The following is a 21,902-nucleotide window of genomic DNA, read 5'->3' on the forward strand; positions in this document are numbered from 1 at the left end:
TTACTATCTATGTTCACGTTACACTTTTAACAGGGCTAGTTAAATATCTAGCAGAAGAATATGCACAACATACTAAGCTTGGTTAGTGCTAACACTGGAAAACCTTGTTGGGCTAACTCAGTCCATTTGTTTAGCTTATGGTTCACTTTATTACGTGAAGCCAGAAAATGGATCAACTCAGTAGCTGAATTAAGTGCGTTATGTAAACAGGTCTCCATATGCTAAACAAGTCAGCACAAACACACTTTAGCTTGCCCCTCCTTCTTTTGGTCCAACTACTAGAACAGCAGAATCACATGGAACTTGCCTGAATCTACTCTTTTCTTGTAATGCAACAATAATCTCCCAGTAGGTGCAGCTTATACATTAAGGTTCCCACTTTCCACACTGAGGGACCAGGATGCCTGATCTTTTCATTCCACACCATCAGTGACTTTATTTAGCAAACCCTTGCCAACAGCTTTTGCAGATTGTCAGATAGTTTGAATGATATCAACTCCATCCTTTCTCCCTTTCCTATTGAGGTCACTCTGAAGAACTTCAGATTCTGGATATGCATGTGTTCTTACTGTCTTCCATCTGCCATAATTAAAGGACAAAAATACTTAGAATCCCCACCTTTCCCTCTTTCCACTGCCAATATGGAGGGCGTGAAGACCCAACAGAGTACATCTCAAACCCAAATAAATTAGGATGGCTTTTGGAACCTACAGGAAACTATCAGTAATCCTACGTAATCGGACTTGTCAGCTATAGGTTTGCTGAAGATGGGAGTGGAAAGCAGGAGACATCATGCTGACAAAAGGATGGGAGGAAGTTCCACAATTCAGAAAGGTCAAAGAAATAGGAATCCTCCCTCCAAATAACTGACTTAATTTATTGACCTTTAATAGGCGTTTAATAGGACTCAGCTGATCTTGTTGCCTTATGTCAGAGCTGATCTTAAGAGGAGATGCACAGCTTAAAGAGGTATTGCTGGAAAAGTATTTTTATTTTATAGATAAGTGTATATTCCACCATACTAACAGCCAAATGGGGCTCAGAGCAGCTTATAATGATTTAAAACCGCAATATATAATTATGCATTTAAAATAACTGATAAAAGAGATAGGCAAGAACAAGAATAAAAACAAAAGTCCACCCCAACACTTAGCAGAAAAAACCTGCCAGAACAGATGTGCTCACCAACTCCCAATAACCATCCACATCCACAGAAGAGGACCACTTGAGATTCTTCAAGTGGAATTGCATTCTACAATACTAGGGCAGTCGTTGAGAAAGCCCTGAACATCAACATGGCTCTACCACAAGTGGCATACAAAGATCAATTTTGGCTTTTGATATTGGAGCATTCAGGATATAAATTACTCTGGACTCTGAAAGAGTTCAAAGCATTTTAGATTATGTCCAGACGCAGTTTACCCAGCAGATGGACAGCTTTTGGATTATAGCCCTTTAAAACCACAGGGATTGAGCTGGGCCTGTAAAAACCTTCTGTAAGAATGATTTACGAATTACTAGATAGAAGTCCTAACTTGCAAGAAGTGGTATGCGTAAGCGTAAAGAAGCAATAAAGATACAATTAAAATAAGACACAAATAAAGTTAAAATGCTGGAAATAAATTCAGTGACAAATGTAAACAGATACGCATATTACCCAAACTGTACCTTAGTATATCAGTTTCTGAAGGGGGTCACTGAATTGTATCTGAAATGTTTATATCTACTGTGAAGTCTGCAAGGAAGCTAACCAATCAAATTAAAATGCACATTATAATAGTAACATCACCAAACCTAAGAGACAGTGAAAGGTGCAATGGTTCATCTAAGTCTTCATTAAATGAGTCTATTTTTAAAACAGGTTGTTGTTTTTAAAGATCACAAGTCTCCCTCGTGTTCCTGTTAACTTGGATGCACCAAATTTAAACTGATTTGCTGTCTCACAGACGGTCATTTTTTAACCCCATGACCACAATCCAGGAAACCATGAGAACACAGGGGCCGCCTTGTTGGTTCTGGAACAGAAAAGATTACTATTCTTTGGGGCACTTTGTGTGGATCTTGGTTTGTAATTGAGAACACAACCCCATTGTATTCAGTTTGCTAGAGTAAGGTTTTGGTGCCTCGTAACTTTAGAATTTGAGTTGACTCCCTGTTCCCCTTGCAGTGTCCATTATCTTCTGCCAACAGCTATGGAGAGGCTGTGCTGACGTGATCCAGCAAGAAAACATTGAAACAAAGAATTAATTGTAAGATCAGCAGACCATGGTGGAAAAACCCAATTATTTCATGCAATTTTGTGTGCCTATGGCGATTTGGTACACAGAGAGTGATGGCAAGGATTCAGGAAAGGATGGAATGTGTGGGTGTGACTACTGTGAGGTAAATTGGAAGTGTGTTGAAAGTACCTCAAATTAGGCGGGAAAAACCAGATACCACCGGTTTGAGGGAGGTAGAAAGGGATTGTCTCAAGGGCACATGCGTGTAGGTGAGACTAGCTGAACTTTCCTGACCCTCAGATAGTTATAATAGTAAGTTTCCCTCCCCTAGTGAGGTGATTCCATGCCCTAGGGTGGAGACCTTGATAAGGAAATAATGAGGGGTTGTTACGTAACAGGTGGTTATTGCAATGGCGCGGTGTTGTGACTGACAGAAAGTTTGTAATTTTGTTACTTTTAACGGTAAATAAAAGGCTTTGCTGCTCGAGGCGCGGAGCTCTTGCTCCTTTAGAGGCAGGAGTCCTTTTGGCTGAAGTACTTCAATAAAAAGATTTCTTTCGCTCCAACCCGTGTGTGTTCATTGGACTCACACACCAGGAATAGCGCCCCCTCTGGCCAACAAATAAATCCATTTCATTGCACTGATTTTGAAATCGGATCTCGACAATGGGAAATTTGAAGAGGAACTTTTATCTTTAGACTGCCGAGCTAGATTTTCAGATGTCTGTCCTGTTCAGAAAAGGAAGCTCTATCAAAGGCATAAAGTTAATGCATATTCAAAATATAGATGAGCTGAAATCTCATCATGACGTCACAAACCAGAAAATGCCTTCCGAAAGTAACACACATAAAAAACGCACAGCTGGTATTTATTGAAATTAGATTAAAAAATACAGAGCGACAACCAAGAACATCTATGATTAAAATATACCATCGCTCTTTCAATTCAGGAGGTGACACATAAACCATGGTTTGTTTAACCAAGGTTTGAATAAGCCACAGATGACTGGGTTAACACCACACAATAAGCCATTAGCCAGAGTTCACAAAAGGGTGAACACAACACAAGGAGGTAAAAAACATATTATAATAGTAAACCCACGTATGGAATAATCAGAGTTCCTGGACAGTATATATATTTAATAAATAAATAAGTGTAGAGAAATAGCCCCAATACCCCAAAGGGACTGTATTTGGGGAGCAACATAAAAAGTTGGAGGTTTTTTTTTTCAACAGCAAGAAAAAGTCACAGTTCTAAAAGTTTATGACTGTCAAGGTCATATATAGTCTGTCAAAGATCTTTGTTAACTTCACTGTCAAAGAAATGTAAAACGCAAAGCTCGGTTACGATGAACTATTTTTATAAATGACTTTTTAAAATGGCTGGTTCAAATTTCTGAACATGCAAACATTTTTCAGGCACCTGCTCTTTTGTATCAAATCTTAAAGCAAGGGGTCCAGTTGCTAGGGGAACAAGGTATTTATTCGGTGAATTAAAAAGGGCAGCTTGAAGGTCAAATGAAAAGGATTTTACTAACCTAATCACCAAGAGAGGTTGGTGCAAGATGAGTAAAAACGAAATGTTACATTCCTTACAGAGTACTAAGAATTTCTAGTTTCTAATTTTAGTCACTGTCTTGGTTTTCGCCATAAGGTGCTTAAAGCAGGGCTGATAACTTCTTTCAAGGCATTCCAACAACTCTCCAGTTTTATCTCATGTTAGTTACATTTATTAACCTAGAAATGTCAAAATCTTGTGTGCTGTACCACGGGTTGGCATTACTGTATGCTTAGAACCATTTCAGTGACTCTTCAGGCACATCAGCACTGCTTCGTCCCCCAGAGGCTTTTGTAGACAGGATATGGAGAAAGTACAGGTGGTCCCCGGGTTAAGAACGTCCGACTTACGGACAACTCATTCTTATGAACAGGCCGCCTGTTACTAAAAAAGGTGGACGGTGTTCTCCTTCTTCAATCCGACAAACCACTGAAGCCGTGCAATGTTTTCATGAACCGCTGAAGCCATGCGTTTTTAATATACAGCCTCTTTTTAGCAGTTTTCAGCAGTTCATGAAAACATTGTGTGGCTTCAGCGGTTAGTTGGCTCGAGGAAGGAGAACGCCATCTGCCCTTTTTAGTAATAAGCAGCCCGTTTGTAAGTACAAGTTGTGACTTACCTACAAATTTGAGTTAAAGACAGGCTTAGGAACAGAACTTGTTCTTAACCCGGGGACTGCCTGTAACCGGTTTCACACATTGTTCTAAACCCATTGTGGCTTCTTCAACAAACCATGTTAAAAGAAATTGTGGTGTTGTACAACGTGTAACCCAACCAAGGTGACTTTCATTTTATCAAGCAACAAAAAAGGATGTGAGAGGGTTGAACATTTTCTGAGGTCTGCCTGTAACAGAAAAAGCAACCAAATTATCTAAGAGTCTGTCTTACTTGTAAAACAGCAACTCCTCCTTCAAAGAATATTTTTACCTGACCTGTTTTTGATTCCATTTAAAGTCTGGAAGGAGAACAAAACCATTGATGGGATCTGGATTTTCATAGATAATTCGATCAACCTCAGCCTTCTTCTCCAGGATGTTGTAGACCCACTAGAACAGATAAATTAGATTAATATCATCCAGTGCATATCTCCAACCCAGGCTGTTATCTTCTTTTGTTCTTTGCTCACAGAAATTTCATTTTCGGTTCTGAAATATAAAATGTCACTTAGATTCCCCAAAGAACAAAATGATTTCCTAACTAATGCAAGCTACAGTTCATTGACCTGAAAACAATCAAATATTGTGTGTCAGGGCTGAGGTCAATCTTGAAGAGGCAATGGAATTATTTTCATCTTCATCCTCACTGCATTCCCAGACAGATGATTTAAAAGATGCGCTTTTTTTCCCTCCAAAATGGAACATATCCTGCCACTTCTGAAAGCAAAATACTCAATTTAATAAACGCTTAGACCATTTTTAAATAAAATGGCAACACTTCCAAAAAAACAATTGCACAACTCCCTCTCCGCCATAAAAACTAGAATGGGTTTTGACTGCAATGAAGAAAAACTGCTTAAATATAGTTTGGGGAGAAGGGGAAAGAAAAGAAATAACGTATGAAATACTACAGATTACAAAGCTCTTTAAGCATGCAACGCCCCCTTATTCTTTGCTAATATCTATACAGAATTCAGTATAGCAAGGCAACAGCACCAATTGGGGAGACTTTAGGTCAGCAACCACCAACTTAATGCCAGGTTGAGTCATGCACTACCAGGTATACCTTTTCAAAACAATGGGACTTTCTTTAGTCAGCTTCAAATGGATTAGCTTATGAGCACTGTAAAATAAATAAATAAATAATAAAAGGTTGTGATCTGCTGACGCTCAGCACGATTCGGGCCTCCTGAAGGGCACCTTCTGATGTGAGGAGCCCTTGGAAGGAAGAGTTTAGAAATTTAGTTTCCCAGAAGCTGCTGTACTTGATCATCTGAAACCACCATTTTGGTCACCGTTGTTCTTCCACTGAACAAGACTTGCAACTGAACGCCAGGGTGTGCAAGATATTTCTGCATGTGTCTGCCCACGTGGAACACACTGAAAAGCTATTCCAGTCTCATGACTTAAAATATAGGATGGAAGTATTTTAAAGAGGACACAAGGTCCAGTGTTTGAGTAGACGGATGTGCTTTGCCCAACAAATGCCCTTTATCAAAATCAAATGTCAGTTGGGCTGTATCACGCCTAGGGACTATTTTTGCTGGAGGCAGTATTTTGTTTTATTTCATTTTATTGTTAAACAAAGAAGAAATCAAGGCAAGTTTGGAGCTTGCAAAGCAAATCCTGCTGCCAGATACAAGAAAAAGAAAAAGGCCAGACTTTTGCAGCTGTAAATAATTACAAACATATCAAAATGACACATTTGACTGTACAAAAAGACCAAATAGGGCTGCACTCTGTGAACCTCTGCTAAAGCCTTGCTGTTCTGCTCGATTCTCACACATCAAATGAAATGAAATTCTATTTTTTTTCCAAGGAGAGGATTGCCTAAAAAAGAATTCTGTGCAGCTTAAAAAAAAAGAATTCAGATGGTGATCCAACAGAAAATGCACTTTTTCTATTCATCTCATCTGCCTTACTTCAAGTTATATACAAACCATTAATCATGATTTCAAACAAACTCAAAGTAGTTCAACCAGAAACACTGGATATTTAAGCTTCTTAAGCAGTCACTCTAGAGCTACCATTATCTAGGCTCCAAAAATCTGGATGACCAACAGATTTCCAAATCACTCTGCTGCCATCTGCTGGTAATCTGGATTTCTGCATCCCAGATAATGGTAGTGGCCATTGCATGTCATGATAATCAGAAATTGACTAAAGGAAACAGAATTGTTTGCTCTAATTCTACAGCCCAAGGGAGTAGACAACCTAAAGGTGTAGATAGTTGAGAGAAAGCAGAATGTTTTCCCCAGTGATAAATGACTGCATCTTATTTGAAGGAAAAGTACAGGATCTCCATACAAGAAGCATATAGTGAAGGTGACAGGCCTAGATCTCTTGTATCAAACAACCAATAATTGTTTGTGTCTGAAAAAGCAGCAGGTGGCAGGGTTCTTCTGAAATAGGTTATGAAAGAAACCTGCAGGGCTGAGTTAGACAATGTTAGCGGGAAGTGAGAGAAACGTAGCAGCAATTGCCAAGCACAACATAACATTAACTAGAAATCGTTATTTTTGTGTAGCACTTGCTAAACAAATTGAGCCCCCATCAATTACCATGCCACCTAAAATGTGAAGCCCTTCATCAAAAACTCTTGCCCCAGTATTAGCTAATTAATTAAACATAATGTCAAGTGTCCTGTGGTATTTCCAAAACAACGATCTCTCGCTTTGTGCAATCAGCCAGGAGAATCATCTTTCATTCCTGTACAACTCAAATGTTTATGTATTTTTAAAGTAAAAAAAAGACACCAAACCACTTGCAAGGATAAGAAAAGGCCAACCGACCATTATACTGCCCCCATGTGAAGCCTTGGTAATAATGACTTGCCCAGGTTCGTACACACTAAAAATCATTACTCTCTAGTTGAACACGTGTATTAAAGATCAGGGCAACAAGCAGATTTCCCACACACATCTCTAGTGAAGAAGCCAGATGATCTTGGGGTCAGAATTTAGGAGAAGAAGGGTGAGTCCTATCTCCATTGTCCTAGAGGACTAAATCCCAGCTCTCTCCATAAACCACCAAAGGCAATGTCTTTTTGTCAAGGTCCTTAGTCCTTCTCCAAATAAAATAAACTCCGGCATTGCAGTCCTGTTTCTTCTTATCTGGGAGTAAATTCGATTAAACAAAACAGTGCTGCTTCTGTAATATTGCTCTGTAAATATGTGTTACTGCTCAATGTCAGCCCTTGTTACTCTTCCTTCCCCCCGCAGTAACTGCTTCCTCCTTGGTCCCTCTTATACTCCCCCAACTTTCAGTCTGTTTTTGAGTGGCATGCCGGGGCCACACCTTACAAAATACATAATGAGCCAAGACAAAGGAATAGGCCGAGCCAGGACAAAACTTAACTTTAATTTAAAGGAAATTTTAAAAAATAACTAATGTTACTCCCAGTGTAATTTTAATATTGTCCTCTTGTATTGCATTAAATATTACAAGTCCATGACACCTTCTAGAGTGGCTTTAGGGGCCACCCCTGAGCTTTTGAGGGCAGCACACAGCTTGAGGGCCTCATCTCATACACAACTGTTCCAGAAACGGAAATGTGTTTTTTGAGCTGGAAAAGGAGCATGGCATTGTCAGAATAAATATGAAAAACCCTCACCCAACTATTTCTCATTCAGTATCTGCCAGTGATGTCATAGCTAGGAGGGAGGCCACAGAGGTGACGTCCTGGGAAAAAAGCCAAGCTCTCCGAGAAGCAGAATGAAATTACATCCTACGGTAACAACAGAAAAGCCAAAACAGCTTGCTAAATCTTGTTTGGCACTAACAATTATTCCTCTGAAAGTCTGAAGCGCAAAGCTTTTCTGAAAAGACAATGTCAGAAGAGAAAAAGGCTATCTGCTACAATCAGCTAAGGTCCCCTTTATATTCAAAAAGCTGTGCAGTTCAAAGAAGTTTGCCGCCCCCCTCCCAGGCTGGAATTCCAGTTTCTGATTCCTGAACAACAGTTACCCAATTCTCTTATTAAATAAATGTTTTTGATAGTGTCCTGGAGTACAGGTGGAGTTAACAGATCTGGGCTGCCAAAATCTGAACAATGACTAGCTGGCAGCAAAGAAATACAGAAAACTGTTTCTCTTTTTTACCATTTAGCAGTTGTCTGGATTTCTGCAGCCCAGATTAGACAGCCTTAGGTCCTGGGAGCAACTCTGAGTAGGGAAGAATCTTGAGCATACCCCAAGATCTTGGGTATGCCAGTATTACCTATTTGGGCCTAAGCCATGTTCTTTCTGGAGACATATTCATAACAAGGAATAACATTCCATACCTGAATGCTGAAACTCTGTGATTCGATGAAAGGCAGAGTGATGTTCTTATAATCCTCCCCAGTCTCCTGGATGAGATACACTGCCTGGCACAAGTATTTTTGAAGATGTTTTTCGGTTGCTGGGTACACCACAGTAGTTTTTATCTCTGGAATTGTAAACAGAACACCATTATCAGAGCAAATGGGAGTCTAAACCTAAACCTTCTCTGTCTTTTGATGATTTCCAGGAACTGCTCAGAGGGTATTCACAGAAGGATCACTGCACATATCAAGTGGATACTATCTAAACTTGCTTCTCATCCGGTTTCATGCTCACAAAGGGCACAACAAATTATTAAGCAGGTCACGCAACGAGCAGTAAAAAGCAAGAAAACAATGCATCCTGCCCTCCCCACAAAAAAAGTCTTTTGGGTGGAATAACAAGATAATATCTCAGCATCTTTGGTCAACAGCACAGCAGAGAAATGACAGCCACAGCCATGGAAAGTCCAAGGCAATCAGTTTCTTCCAGGGGAGTGTGCATGTCTCTCTCTCTCTCTGTGTGTATGCACATATACGTGTACATGTTAAACAGTAATTAGGGAAGCACAAATACAAGCATAAAAGTCAGCAGTGGGAGCAATGGGGGCTGTAAGTCTGGTGGGAAAGCAGGTGCAAAACCAGCAATTGACTGTAAAAACATGATATCCAAAAGAAACTTTTCTCCATCCAAAGAATACTAGCCATTCAAAAGAATTTTTGCAAATGGTCCTAAGAAAAATGTGGGTGGGAAGGGAACAACCCCATTACCATATTTAACTATTTATTTTTCAGGGGCAATTAACAAAATAGAACAAGTTCTAGAATTACAAACGTCTTCCAAGGACTAAGCTCTCAAGTATGAGTCAGATTTTTTAAAAAAGATCTACCCATAGGATGCCAAATAAAGTCCCTAACGGCACCAGAGAAGTTGGAGATCTATATATGTAGCAGGTGTCCAGGCTGGATTTACAAATTCTTCATCATTTGTTTTGTTTCTGCTGGACTTGGTTCCTGTGGCCAAGTTTTGCTGGTGGAGGCCCAAGACCAGCCCTGCAGAAGCAAACTGCCTGTTGTAATGGAAAGGAGATTTAACTACAGCAGCAGACTGGCTTGGTACTCTCCTTACGCCAGGGAAGAGGAAATTGTTGCCATATTGCAAAGCACACTTAAAATAAGATAGTTCATGGTGACCCCTTGATGGATTTCACAGATGGATGGTACACACATTAAATCAATTCTTCTGTCAAGAAAAGAAACACAGATTTGCCTGTATTATCCAATCACTCCCAAATGAATCCACGGTTGGTCTAATCTTATTACTTTCTAATTTTCTAAGAAGCTTCCACTCTTACTTTTGTAATGACCAAGATTTTTTTTCCCCTAAGTTTAGGGTCAAGTATCAAATGAAATTGAGCATCATTGGCTAGTTAAAGCCACTTATCAGTTAAGGGCATTTCCCCCAACAAACCAAATGTGCATTGTAGCATGTAAACATTTTGATCCCCTCTCAAGAGACACAGTGCAGAAGAAAGCAAAGGAATAAGGTTGGGTTTTTCATTCAAAACCTGTGGGGGAAAGGTGTCTAGTTCTGGCATTTCGTGCAAGAATGCTCTGGCCTTTCTCAGATGGCAAAGAAACATTTGAAAATTAACTTCTTTCTTCAGCCTTTGGTGCCAAACAGGGACCTTATTTGAGCTTAATGCTGCACAATCAGTTAACACATTTTATTTGAAACTGGCTACCAGATGGATTATTGCTGTCACCTAACCACAGCATGTTTTTTTTTAATCTCCTGATATATATATATATATATATACATACACATACATACATACATACATACACACACATACATACATACATACATACATACATACACATACATACATACATACATACACACACATACATACACACACATACATACATACACACACATACACACACACACATACACACACACACACGTATGTATATATGTGGCAGGGGGATCACATTTTTACTTTTACTTTATTTTCTGCCCTTATCCTTTGTTTCTCCTTGCTCTATTACCCTAGCTTAGCTGCCAAATCTCCTACTCAAAGTTAAGTGAAAAATCATTCTTGCACATCCTTTGGTGATTGCTACAGTAACACACACACACAGGCCTATACCTACTTTTATGTGCACATAAATAGCAGGAACACTGGAAAGAGAAACACACTGGCTGGGTACACACATTGCATTAAGCCATACAATACCATGTTCACTTCTGGCTTAGCATGTTGTATGAACTTAATTGAGCTTCACCCCAGAAGGTTGAGCAAACCACAACTACCTTTAGTGACTTCTACTCCAATGCAGAAATGCATCCCTTCAGCTGTCCAAACTGAAAATGGCAAACTTCCAGAAGGGCCTGACTTAGCATGTCAGGAACCCCAAATATGCAGAACGCTTCATGTAAAAGAGACCCAGCAAATAGAGATGAGGGCTTTTAACCTTATTTTTCACTTCATCCCATTTCTATTCTCTCTTTCCGGGAAAGAACTAAAGATCATAAACATGAGGTTCCCAGGGAGTCTTCCATGCTCAAATTCTTCAGTGGTGAAATCTTTAACAAACATTGCAATGCTTTCACATTTTAAGATTTTGCCCTTCATCAATGAAGGCTAGGATTATGAGCCTGTGACAACAAAATGGCAATACTCAGGATCCTGCATAGACTTAGTCACTTACTCTTTCTCCCTCTCAACTTCACATACAATATATAGCTTTTATAATGTTCATTTACTTCTGGATGCAATTAAGATTTGCCACCTATCTCTTCCCTGCAATTTACCCTAACATTCTCCCCCCAAAATAGCTTGCTCTTTCATTTAATGGACTTCAGAAGGTTGCCTTGTGCTTAATGAAAAACAGCTAATATTCCCAGCTCACAAACTACCAGGCTTACTCAAGTCAATCCCTGCATAAATCACTGGATGTCTTAACTTCCACAGCTGCATGCTATTAGAATCCAATGGAGACTGAAACCACAACGGCACATCTAAGACCAAAGTTCTGCTGACTGTGAAAAAAATGGATGTGAGGAAGCCAAGCTGTTCCTTGATATACTACAACTGTGCTTACACAATGTGCAAAGACATGGCTAACCATGGTTTATACTGCCAACCAAAGCTGGCTTGCTTCATAAAATACACCAAACATAAACCATGGTTTAAAAAACCACATTGGCTGGTTTTACACCACACACCAAGCCAGAACCACACAAACCACATTATGGTTTGGTATATCATGTGAACTCAGCCAATCTGAGTTTCCAAAATGCTACAAGGAAGGCTACAGCTAATCACAATGGTAGAAGTAGTAATACCATTATATATAGTCATTATATCCCTGGACTTCTCTGGAGGAATCTGCTTTGCCATCATGGGAAACAGAGCATAGCACTTGAAGGGGTACCTGGAAACATTCAGCAAACTTCCACCTATCTAATAGGCACCAGAAGACCATTTCTCCTCCCTTTAAGTTGGATCTGTACATTTGCTAACCCATGATTTGTTTAGCCAGTTTTGCTGAATAAGCAACAACTGCCTGGCTCAATATGTTGGGTAGGAACCCAGCTACTATAATTTATGAATTAGTGGTATGAATCTAGATACTATGGCTTGTTCAACAAACCATAGCTAGAACATAACTTAGCTTAGCATTACATGTACAGTTTTGAACCAGATGATTTACTGTCTACCCAAGAGATCTTTTCAAGCCTTTTCCCATATCCCTGTACCAAAGGTCTGTATCAGGGTTTCTCAACCTTGGCAACTTTAAGACTTGTGGACTTCAACTCTCAGAATTCCCCAGCCAGCATATGGGACCATTTGATATCTTCACTATCAAACTCCTCCCTCTTTCCCTTTGTCTATATAAATGGTGTGTAACATATATAATTTTATTCATTTATTTATCATATTTATATAGCCGCCCATCTCGCACAAGGTGACTCTGGGCGGTGTACAACAATTAAAAAGAATAAATACATAAAAACAATTACATATAAAAATGTAATGTAATACACGTGCAAATATAAGGCAACTGATTGCTGCTGAGTCTAGGTTCCTGTGCTATCAGTACTTGTATCAAATTATTTTTTCTGTAGTTCAAGCATAATTCATCATCCCCCACAGATAATAATCAGCTAAGGTTTAGGACATCATTCACCTCTGCGGGCATATAAGCCATTAATCCTTTGGCATCAAGTTCCATGGTAAGACAGTACATCTGATTCCTCAAAGACCATTGGTTCAGAAGTCACCCCTAATTCAAGAAGAAGGGAGGACATGCCAGCTGAGACCACAAATCTTCTCGGCAGCAAACTTTTTCTTTACGCTTCTCCAGCGTTTTCACCTTGATTCAACAAAGCAGACATGCATCTGCCATACTTATAAAAGAATTTATTTTGAAATGTTGTGGAAGAATCCAATGCAATGAGTGTGTATGTGTGTGTGTATATATGTATGTATACACATAAACATGCACACATAATGATTCTGAGTGATTCTGAATGCCTCACTTGTGCACTGTGCTCATGACACACCTGTGGTCCTATTCACTGCCACTCTGGAGTAATTTGTTACCAAAAGCACAAGGCCCTTCGCTGGAGTTCTGCGAGATGAAGGTAACCTAGCGGGAATCAGAGGAGCTGCTGCTACTGCAAATCAATGGAGGTCCCCAGAACACAGAAATTATTTGTAATGAGTTTACAGTAGGATCTATTTAACTTAAAATTAAAATTCTTGGCACGTACTGCCCATAGACAGGGGATGTAGGCTTTTCCTCTCGGAGTCTGATTGTTCTGACCTCAAGAACTAAAACATTAATCCAACAAGGAAACAGGAAGGGAGTAGAAAGGAGATCATTTTTAAGCTCTTTAAAGCTGATGATCCATTATTGTCCACAAATGATGAGGGCTCCAAGAGAGAAAACAGCAGCCTGGAGATTACATTTATAGTACAAGACCCAGGGGGAAGCTATAAAACTATATATAAACAACAAGTCCTCTGATTCATTTTTAAAATAAACCCAGGAACGTGTCTATTCATTCTGGAAAGGAAAAAGAAATGGAACATTTCTAAACAGCTTTTGACTCTTATAAAATTTACATGCTGGGATAATCCCAGTTCAAAATTGCAGTGTTTGTTTGTTTTTTAAGTTCATTGGTTACAGGACTATTAATATTTTGGATGAGGTTACTGTCAATCACATTTTCAAACCATTCATAGTATGATCAAAGAAATGTGTATTGTCTAAAACTAAGGAATTTAATTAAAACATTCAATTAAAGCACCTTTTGATTTCATAATTTAGTCCAGATGCATTAGTTATCTCGAACATCTTTATTATTATAAGCACTGAAAGGTGTTTTTGATGATTCCAAATCTCCAGTACTTTTTAAAATACTGTACACCACTAAGGCAGATAGTGATATTATTTGAATGAATTTAAGAATAAAGACTTGGATTATCCCGTATCAGCAAATCAATGATTAATGTTTTAAAGAACATTTGAGTATGTTTCTTATGATATAAGATAATTTGACGTAAGATTTTTTTCATGTTTATTGGACACCTCAAGAACGTTCAGAATAGGCTACATGTTATCCTGGAAGAGTAAACTGATGAACATATCCATATATGATATGGGCTTCTACCATTATTGTAATGTTCAAAGAAGTCAATATGATCTTGAATTATATACAAAAAACTTGGAACTGATCCATAAGTGGAGAATTTTAGATTTATCGAGCATATGGTATAGCAAAGAAGATTATCTTGTTAGGACAGAAACATGGTGCCATTCCAGACTCACAGTCCTGGACTGATGACACAAGTTTATTCTCTACTTATGAACTAGCTCTCTATCAACATAATGGAAAGATTGATGAATATTATTCTATATAGTCATGATGCAAGACTGTGCTTAAAAGTTGAGTTTTTTAAAATCTGAATTATGTTTTTGCTTTGTTGGCTAGTGGGTTTTTTAAAAATCTTTTTAGTTTTTCCTCCTCTTTCTGCATACTAAAAGCAATAAAAATAAAACTCACAGTGATTCTTTCCAAGCATTCAGCTTGCATATTCATTCATATTCACCACTATTTTGCAACAGGGGCACCAATGGACATAATTGTTGCAAGTGTCCCTCTGAGATGATGATCAGATGTACAGTTCATCTCTTGTATTCCCTCTTCCCCTAGTCTTATTATTCCCTAACCACATTTTTGCTCACCTGATATCAGACCCACTAGGTAGACCAGACCAGGAAATCAGCTCCACAGGAAAGCTAAAATTACTTTTACTGAGACTGGCTATAACAGAAACTTGCAAGTCTGATTGTGCTGGACCTCCTCCCCTCCTTATATTCCAGTAAATCAGGGAGACAACCTCCTAAGCCACTTCCAAACATTATCTGAATGCTCAGAACTTAAAAAAAGTGTTACCCCTTGTCACCTTGGCAAGGGTTACTTGCATATCTCCATCAAGCTCACTTCCCCTCTGTACCTGTCCTGCAATTTACTTAGGTGGCACCACACAGAAGATGTGTCAGGCATGAGATTGCAAGAAGGGTCTTGCAATCAGGGTCTTTCAATGAGATCCATGTATTGCAAGAAGACCCATATAATACCAGATATTGTTTTCAATTCAATAGCATGAAATTATGCATCAGCTGACAACCTTTTTTGAAGCCTGAAAGAACAGCTTTTGGAGGGAAGGAAGGAAGCAAAGAACAAAGAACATAGGAACGCAGTATTCTTTTCAATAACTTTTTTTCCTCTCTCTCTTCCAAGCTCACTTGTGTCTTTGTTCCAGATGGAACTGCTTGCTACTCATTTATTTCTTGCTAAAATTCAACTGACTTTGGTAAGAAATGGTTCCATTCTGGAATTAATGGATTATAGGCATATATCTTTTTCCTAGATCCCATGTGATTCTACCCCTATTTCCCCTGTTTCTCCCAAATCTCAGTTCCTCATATCAAATACTCGTCTCTAAGGCTTTTCCAATTGGATGTCTTCTGGATGGGTTGAGGATAATGTTAGTTGTAGTCCAACACATTGAGAGGACATTAGATTGAAAAAGGCTGCTCTAAACCCTATATGGTGTTTGTCATCCATCCTCCTCTTGTCTCCTTGGACAATATAACCAAGACCAGGAAAAAATTAGAACTACAACAAGAAAAAAAAATCTGGAGGAGCCCAATGTGATGATAACATATAGAAGTATATCCATAATGGCTTGTCAGCATAAATAATAATTTATATCAAAACCAGAATTTCATGGTTACCACCCACCCCAGCTCTAAGCTAGCCTGAAAGGGCAATGCTTTTTAATATTGTGCCAAAACCTAATTTAATAAAATTCACAGGAAAACTCTGGTAGAATAAAATACCATAAATCACAAAGACAGTTTGGTCCAGTTCCCACCATCCATATGTGCAAAAAAGAGAGTCTCCCAGCCTTTAGTCAAAGATCCTTTTAGATGAAGTGGACTCTTGCTAACTGCAAAACAGTTCTTGCTAAATATTCCAAGTCCAAGAATGGAGCAGTGGGGGAGAATCATTACAACTATTGGAAAAATTAGGAGGATAGAAATAAGTCTCCCACATACTGGGAAAGTCGCTGCTCTTGCTTTAAGGGAAGGTGGTTAGATGATGGAAGGAAAGCAAGATGGCTTCCCAATGTGTCTTCCCAATCAATCCACCCATTTCCCTCCCACAAATCTAGCAAATTTCACTGGCCATGTTACCATGACATGCTCAGCAAGAAGCTGCAGTTAGCAAACTCGAGGTAGCATTTTTTCTTCCTGTGTTACCTTTTTTAAAAAACTTGAGTTTTCAGACTTTTAGCTGGATTCACACAGCACACTTAACCAATCCCTGAATTAATCTACATTCTGGGTTGGCACAAGATGATGAACCATACATTAAATAATGGAATAGGTTCACAGAACACATTAAGACATGCAAAACTCAACCTAGTTTAACAATAGTCAGTTCAGTACATTGTGAATATGCAGCCCCTAGTTTTTTTATCTGACCCAGTTAAGTGTGTTGTTGAAACTCAGCTAATGGCTGGGCTTGGATGATTAATCTGGTCAGACATTCCACTTGTTTATTCTGATGAGGCAGCTGATCAAGGATGCCTGGACAGACCCTATTGGGGCTGGAGCAACCATAAATATGGGGTGATTGAAGAGAGGCAGGCTGCTGTAGGCACTTGTCTCAGGGTTGGCAGCTGAAAAAGAGGGGACCTCTCCATGTGTGTTATGTTCACATGATACAGGGATCTCAAGGAGATCTCCTAAAACTCCTTCAGGGCAGTTAAAACTAGCCTCACCTAACCTCCATCCTGATTGGATTGGGGTGTTCACATAATATGCTGACTGATCCCTCATGCACACAGTTAAGCATGTGGTACAAACACCACCTTTGTGGTAGACAGTCCCCATATGGCTGCTATCTTAGATCCTTTTAGTTCAAGAATTGCCCTTTAGGCTCATGCTAACTCATAGCCCAAGGATATTATCAACTAGAGACTCATACTGTAATTAGCCTTGGCTTGTTTTAACCATAGTTTATAGACTAAGAATCATGACCTGGTTCACAGAATACTAAGCCACACACCAAGATAAGTAAATAATACTATAATTTTGGGGAGTATGTCAAGCCATGAATTTTGCTAGCCATTACAGGGGATTCAGGAAAGAATCAGATGTTGGAGTCTCTTTATTACCAGCAACTCTACATTAAATTTTATTTCTATTACAGCTGTTCCTATCTGGCACACTCTGCAGGCTAGGGATTTTAGGTAGTTCAGCCCTGCTAGAGAACATCAAAATCTTCCATTGGCAAGATTATGAGCAAAGATGATGGCAGAAGTAAAGGAGGATGTGTACAGTTCAAAATGAGACATAAAACTCTGTAGCAGATTAGTCTGAGACAGTGACTGAGCCTATACATGGCATTGTGTCATAGTTGGTTGACAAATACACAACTGGCCAAGTTCATTCTTTATGCTAAGCCATAAACTATAATTTACAGATCAAAAAGGCAGAAAAGGTAGGCATAACCTACTATTTCAACCCCAAACATACTGCATTATGGTTCAGTGCAGTGGATAAATCCATTTCAAAGTTGAAATTTTGGATCTGGTTCTTCTCTTTCCCCATCTGCTTTGATTATTTGATTATTTTATTTATGTATTTATTAAATTTATATAGCCACCCATCTCACTACCGTGACTCTGTGTGGCTTCCAAAGTTAAAACTACAGAAAACAATGCAAAATCAATAAAAAAAACACTGCAAAAATCATTAAAAACATTAAAAACAATAAGCCAGTTAAAAACATAAAAACATAATCAGTGGGAAAGTACCATTTTCCTAAAAGTATAAGCACTTAACAGGCTCTCCACCAATGTCACTGGATCCCAAGGCCAAATGACAAAGCCATGTCTTCAGGCTCTTCCAGAAGGCCAACAAGGTCAGGGCCAATCTCATCTCGGGGGGATGATGTTCCAAAGGGCATTATCTAGTGCATTACTTTTAACTTTCTGGAAAACTATTATCTCTCTCCAGTCTTGATGGTAGAAGGCTCAGTTCGAATACAGGTAGTCCTCATTTAGCAACCACAATTGGGACCAGCAACTCAATCGTTAAGTGAAGCAGTTGCTAAGTGAAACTGCAATGGTGTTTACAATCTTACATCAGCTTTCCTTTGCTTTAGACCTGCAAAGTTTGTAAATGCAAGGATTGGTTGCAAAGTTACTTATGCTTCACCATCTATAATGGTATGTGGGAATGACCTTTGGAGACAAGGGGAAGAGCCAGGGGAATGGTCGGACAAGAGGCATCCGAGTCTGCAGCAGGAATGTGGGCATAGCAAATGTCTCAGAAGGGGGCCCCTCCTTAGTTTCTTGGACTATAAAGGCGAGGGGGACAAATGTACTTTCAAACTTGCAAGATTCAGTTAATGTAATTTTTACAATAAAGTAGAATTAATTCATCTGGTCATGCTTCCTGTCTGCACTATCTGGCACCGTTGTAATTGCAAACAGTCGCTAAACAAGACAGTCGCTAAATGAGGACTACCTATACACTGAAGAGGTAGATAGGCCTCATGGAGATAGATAACTACCCCAACAGCTGCTATGGTGAGTTTGCTTCTATAACTCCTTTGCTCAACTGTTTATTTCCCAAAGAAAAATTGGCATTATAGAGACTGCCATTTTTGGGCAGTAGGGGTTACAGATCCAGGTTGCTTGATGTATATTTATCTCAGAGAGCACCAGGGAGTGAACTGGAACAGGAATAGTGCACAACGGTATGGGAGTATCACATGCAGCAAAAGGCAGGCAGGTTTGTTTGTTAGAGTGTGGTTTTTCTAAGAGTTATCATCAGGAACCCAAAAATGCCCCAAGATCACTAGTTTACAAGCATGACTCAGTGAGTAGAAGGCAAGGGGGAAAGGGAAGATGTTTTAACAGAGCCCGTGTTCAGACAGGAATGTCGCTTGTGAGCCACACAGTCAGCCAAATCTAACCACAGACAGACCAATTACAGAAAAGACAGACCTTGCTAATCATGGCCAAGACTTTTGGCACACTGGTATTTCCAGGCTAAGATTATGAAAGCTGAAGCCCAATGTATCAGATAGGTACCAGGAAGACTGCCTTATATGGCTATACATAGGCTTGTTGTTTTTTTTAAACAATTTAATAATTTAAAATAAATCACCATGTATCACCATATTTGAATTACTGCTTATATATTTCTGGAGAGCATGAATATTTAAGAAAAATAGCTAGGCAACCTGGTTCTCCGTGACTGGTCATTTAGGAACCAAGCCTGGAGATATGTCGAGTTTTCAATTGATGCCTGATTTATACTCCATGTCGGCAGTCAGGGATTTTGTTAGGATAATGATTGTAGGTGGATGGGTTTCCATGATGCTAACAAAACAGACTTGAGCCATTCTGACTCTTTGACAGCTTAAATCCATTCATTAATTATATATAAAGTTAGGAACAGATCAATCATCAACAACTGAATATAGAGTTTTGTCCTGATTCTGTGCATGACAAAGAATATAGAGCCTACTTTGATTCTGGAATGGTTCAGAGCTCATTTTGTCTACAGGGAATGCAAACATGCCATCACTGATACCATCAACACATTAGTATTCATCAAAATCAACCTGTGAAGAAAATTAGACAAGGAAATAGGAATAGACACAGGATTATCCAATGAATTTCATGGCTAAGTAAGGCTTTGGACAAAACATCCACAAACTTTTATCTAACTCTTCTATCCCAATCAACTTCCAGCTGTGTGGAGTTACAACTGCCATCATGCCAGCCAGTGGCCCTATAAACTGGGCATGATGGCAGTTGGAGTCCCACATATCTGGGGAGACCAGCTCGTCTACCCTGGCTTACATGTATTTCCAGCCCAAAGGTGGGGTGGTGATGGCACAGTGATAAGATACAGGGTTATATCCTCTTAAATTGAGAAAACAGGTTTAATGGCAAGCAGCCTAGGGTGATCAACATGTTGTGGTTGCTGTTAATTATATCTTTCTCTTCTACCTAGAAGACATGCAAAAAGCTTAATTCATCTTCTTTCTTCAAAATCATTTGCAGTCTTCAGCACAGAGAAGGAAACTCACAAAGTGATTTAGTTTTGCTATGGACAATACTCCTGCCTGCATTTTTTGGAAATTATAGAGAGAGACCTGATGGCTGGCAAGGCAGGCCAAGGAAGGCTAAATCCCTATACATACTAACCTGACATTAAGTTGAAAGTGCTGATAACAATGGTCAGTAATACAGCATTATGTTTCTCTGAGCTTACAGAAATACGTCTCATATAAACTTTATGCCTGTGATAATGTAAATGGAGAACAGTATTTTAGGCTGCAACTGTACAGCAGCTGATGGCAAATAGATGATGAAGGCATTTGCGTGACCATGTCTAGGGCTAAATTGCAAATATTAGCTTTTAAGCAGTATAAATAAGATCCTACAGGGTTGTTTGAGTGACTACTCTATACTGTATTGTCACTGGAATTTCATACACTTAGAACATTTCCCTAATATTTAGCTAATTTTAAAACAAACATTCAATCCTTATGGAGGCCTTATGTAAAGATTCTTGGCAAAACCATCAAAAATCAAAATAAAGTTGGGTGAGTGGATATGATCTACTATAGCTCTTGATGTCCACACGTGATTATCAGAAGCAGGATTAATTATGCAAAATAGAAGAAAAACAGGCCCATTTCCTTAATTTGCAACACATGCATAGATCTCCAAAATCAGCAGGTGAAGTTGCAGAATTTGATTTAGCCTAGAGAACTTTAGCAAAACTTTCAAACTGTACTTAGCATATATAGCCCTGATTACAGCAATCTGGCTTATTAGACAAAGAACATGACACCCTGAAGTTTGGGCGATCCAGACATCTTCCTCTGAAGTTAAAAATACAGTCTTGTGTGTCCCCTGCGCAGTTTTGGAGATGTGTGAGAACAAATACCACATGGTCACATCCTGCACTCTGTTCTGGCTCACCATTGCCAGGATAAATCCTCTTGTTACATTATAAAAATGGTGGATCTACTTGTTGCAAACCATAATTCTAGCTGAAGGACCCTGAATTATACTGAATAACATAGGTTTCTTTGGCAGGGATAGCAACAGGGAAGGTGAAAGAAAAACAGAACAGTTGGCGAAGAGAGGAAATTTGCTGGATAACAGCTTTAGGGAAGATTAGGCCTTTGTTGTAAGGATCTGACTTATGACTTATGTAACTGTTCCTACCCAACACCCAGCCAAAGATAATGCCTGAACTTCCAAAAAGGCTTGTCTTACCACGTCTGATCTTTCCAGCTGGCAATGGCGGTTGACTCTTAGTGTTTCAGAATCTACTGCCAAAAGCATTGCTTTGGCAATCAACCAAAAATGGTTGAATTATACCAAAATCTCCAAGACTACCACCTTCCTATACTCACTACCCCATACATGCCTTAAAGTAGAACTACTCATAATTTTACTGGAGGCAGACTTATTTTCTGAATTAAAACTCAAGGAACATTCCTTCCATTTTAGTTTTATCATAAACAAAAGGGCAAGAATTGT

The 21,902-nt window shown here is 39.1% G+C and overlaps 1 protein-coding gene across 1 annotated transcript in view; it reads right to left on the reverse strand.

The window, feature by feature from the left end:
• DCPS (decapping enzyme, scavenger) overlaps nt 1-21,902 on the reverse strand; it is a 42,632-nt gene that overhangs the window by 9,336 nt on the left and 11,394 nt on the right. The window contains exons 3-4 of the mRNA XM_007420049.4: nt 8,716-8,861; nt 4,710-4,823 (exon numbers count right to left, since the gene is read on the reverse strand). Coding sequence (XP_007420111.1) covers nt 4,710-4,823; nt 8,716-8,861 — 260 coding nt within the window. The remainder of the gene's footprint in view (nt 1-4,709; nt 4,824-8,715; nt 8,862-21,902) is intronic.

The sequence above is a fragment of the Python bivittatus genome, unplaced genomic scaffold (assembly GCF_059951505.1).
Source record: "Python bivittatus isolate LINGU-HERP-01145 unplaced genomic scaffold, Pbiv_v1 ctg000320_np1212, whole genome shotgun sequence".
In the NCBI taxonomy this organism is placed as follows: domain Eukaryota; kingdom Metazoa; phylum Chordata; class Lepidosauria; order Squamata; family Pythonidae; genus Python; species Python bivittatus.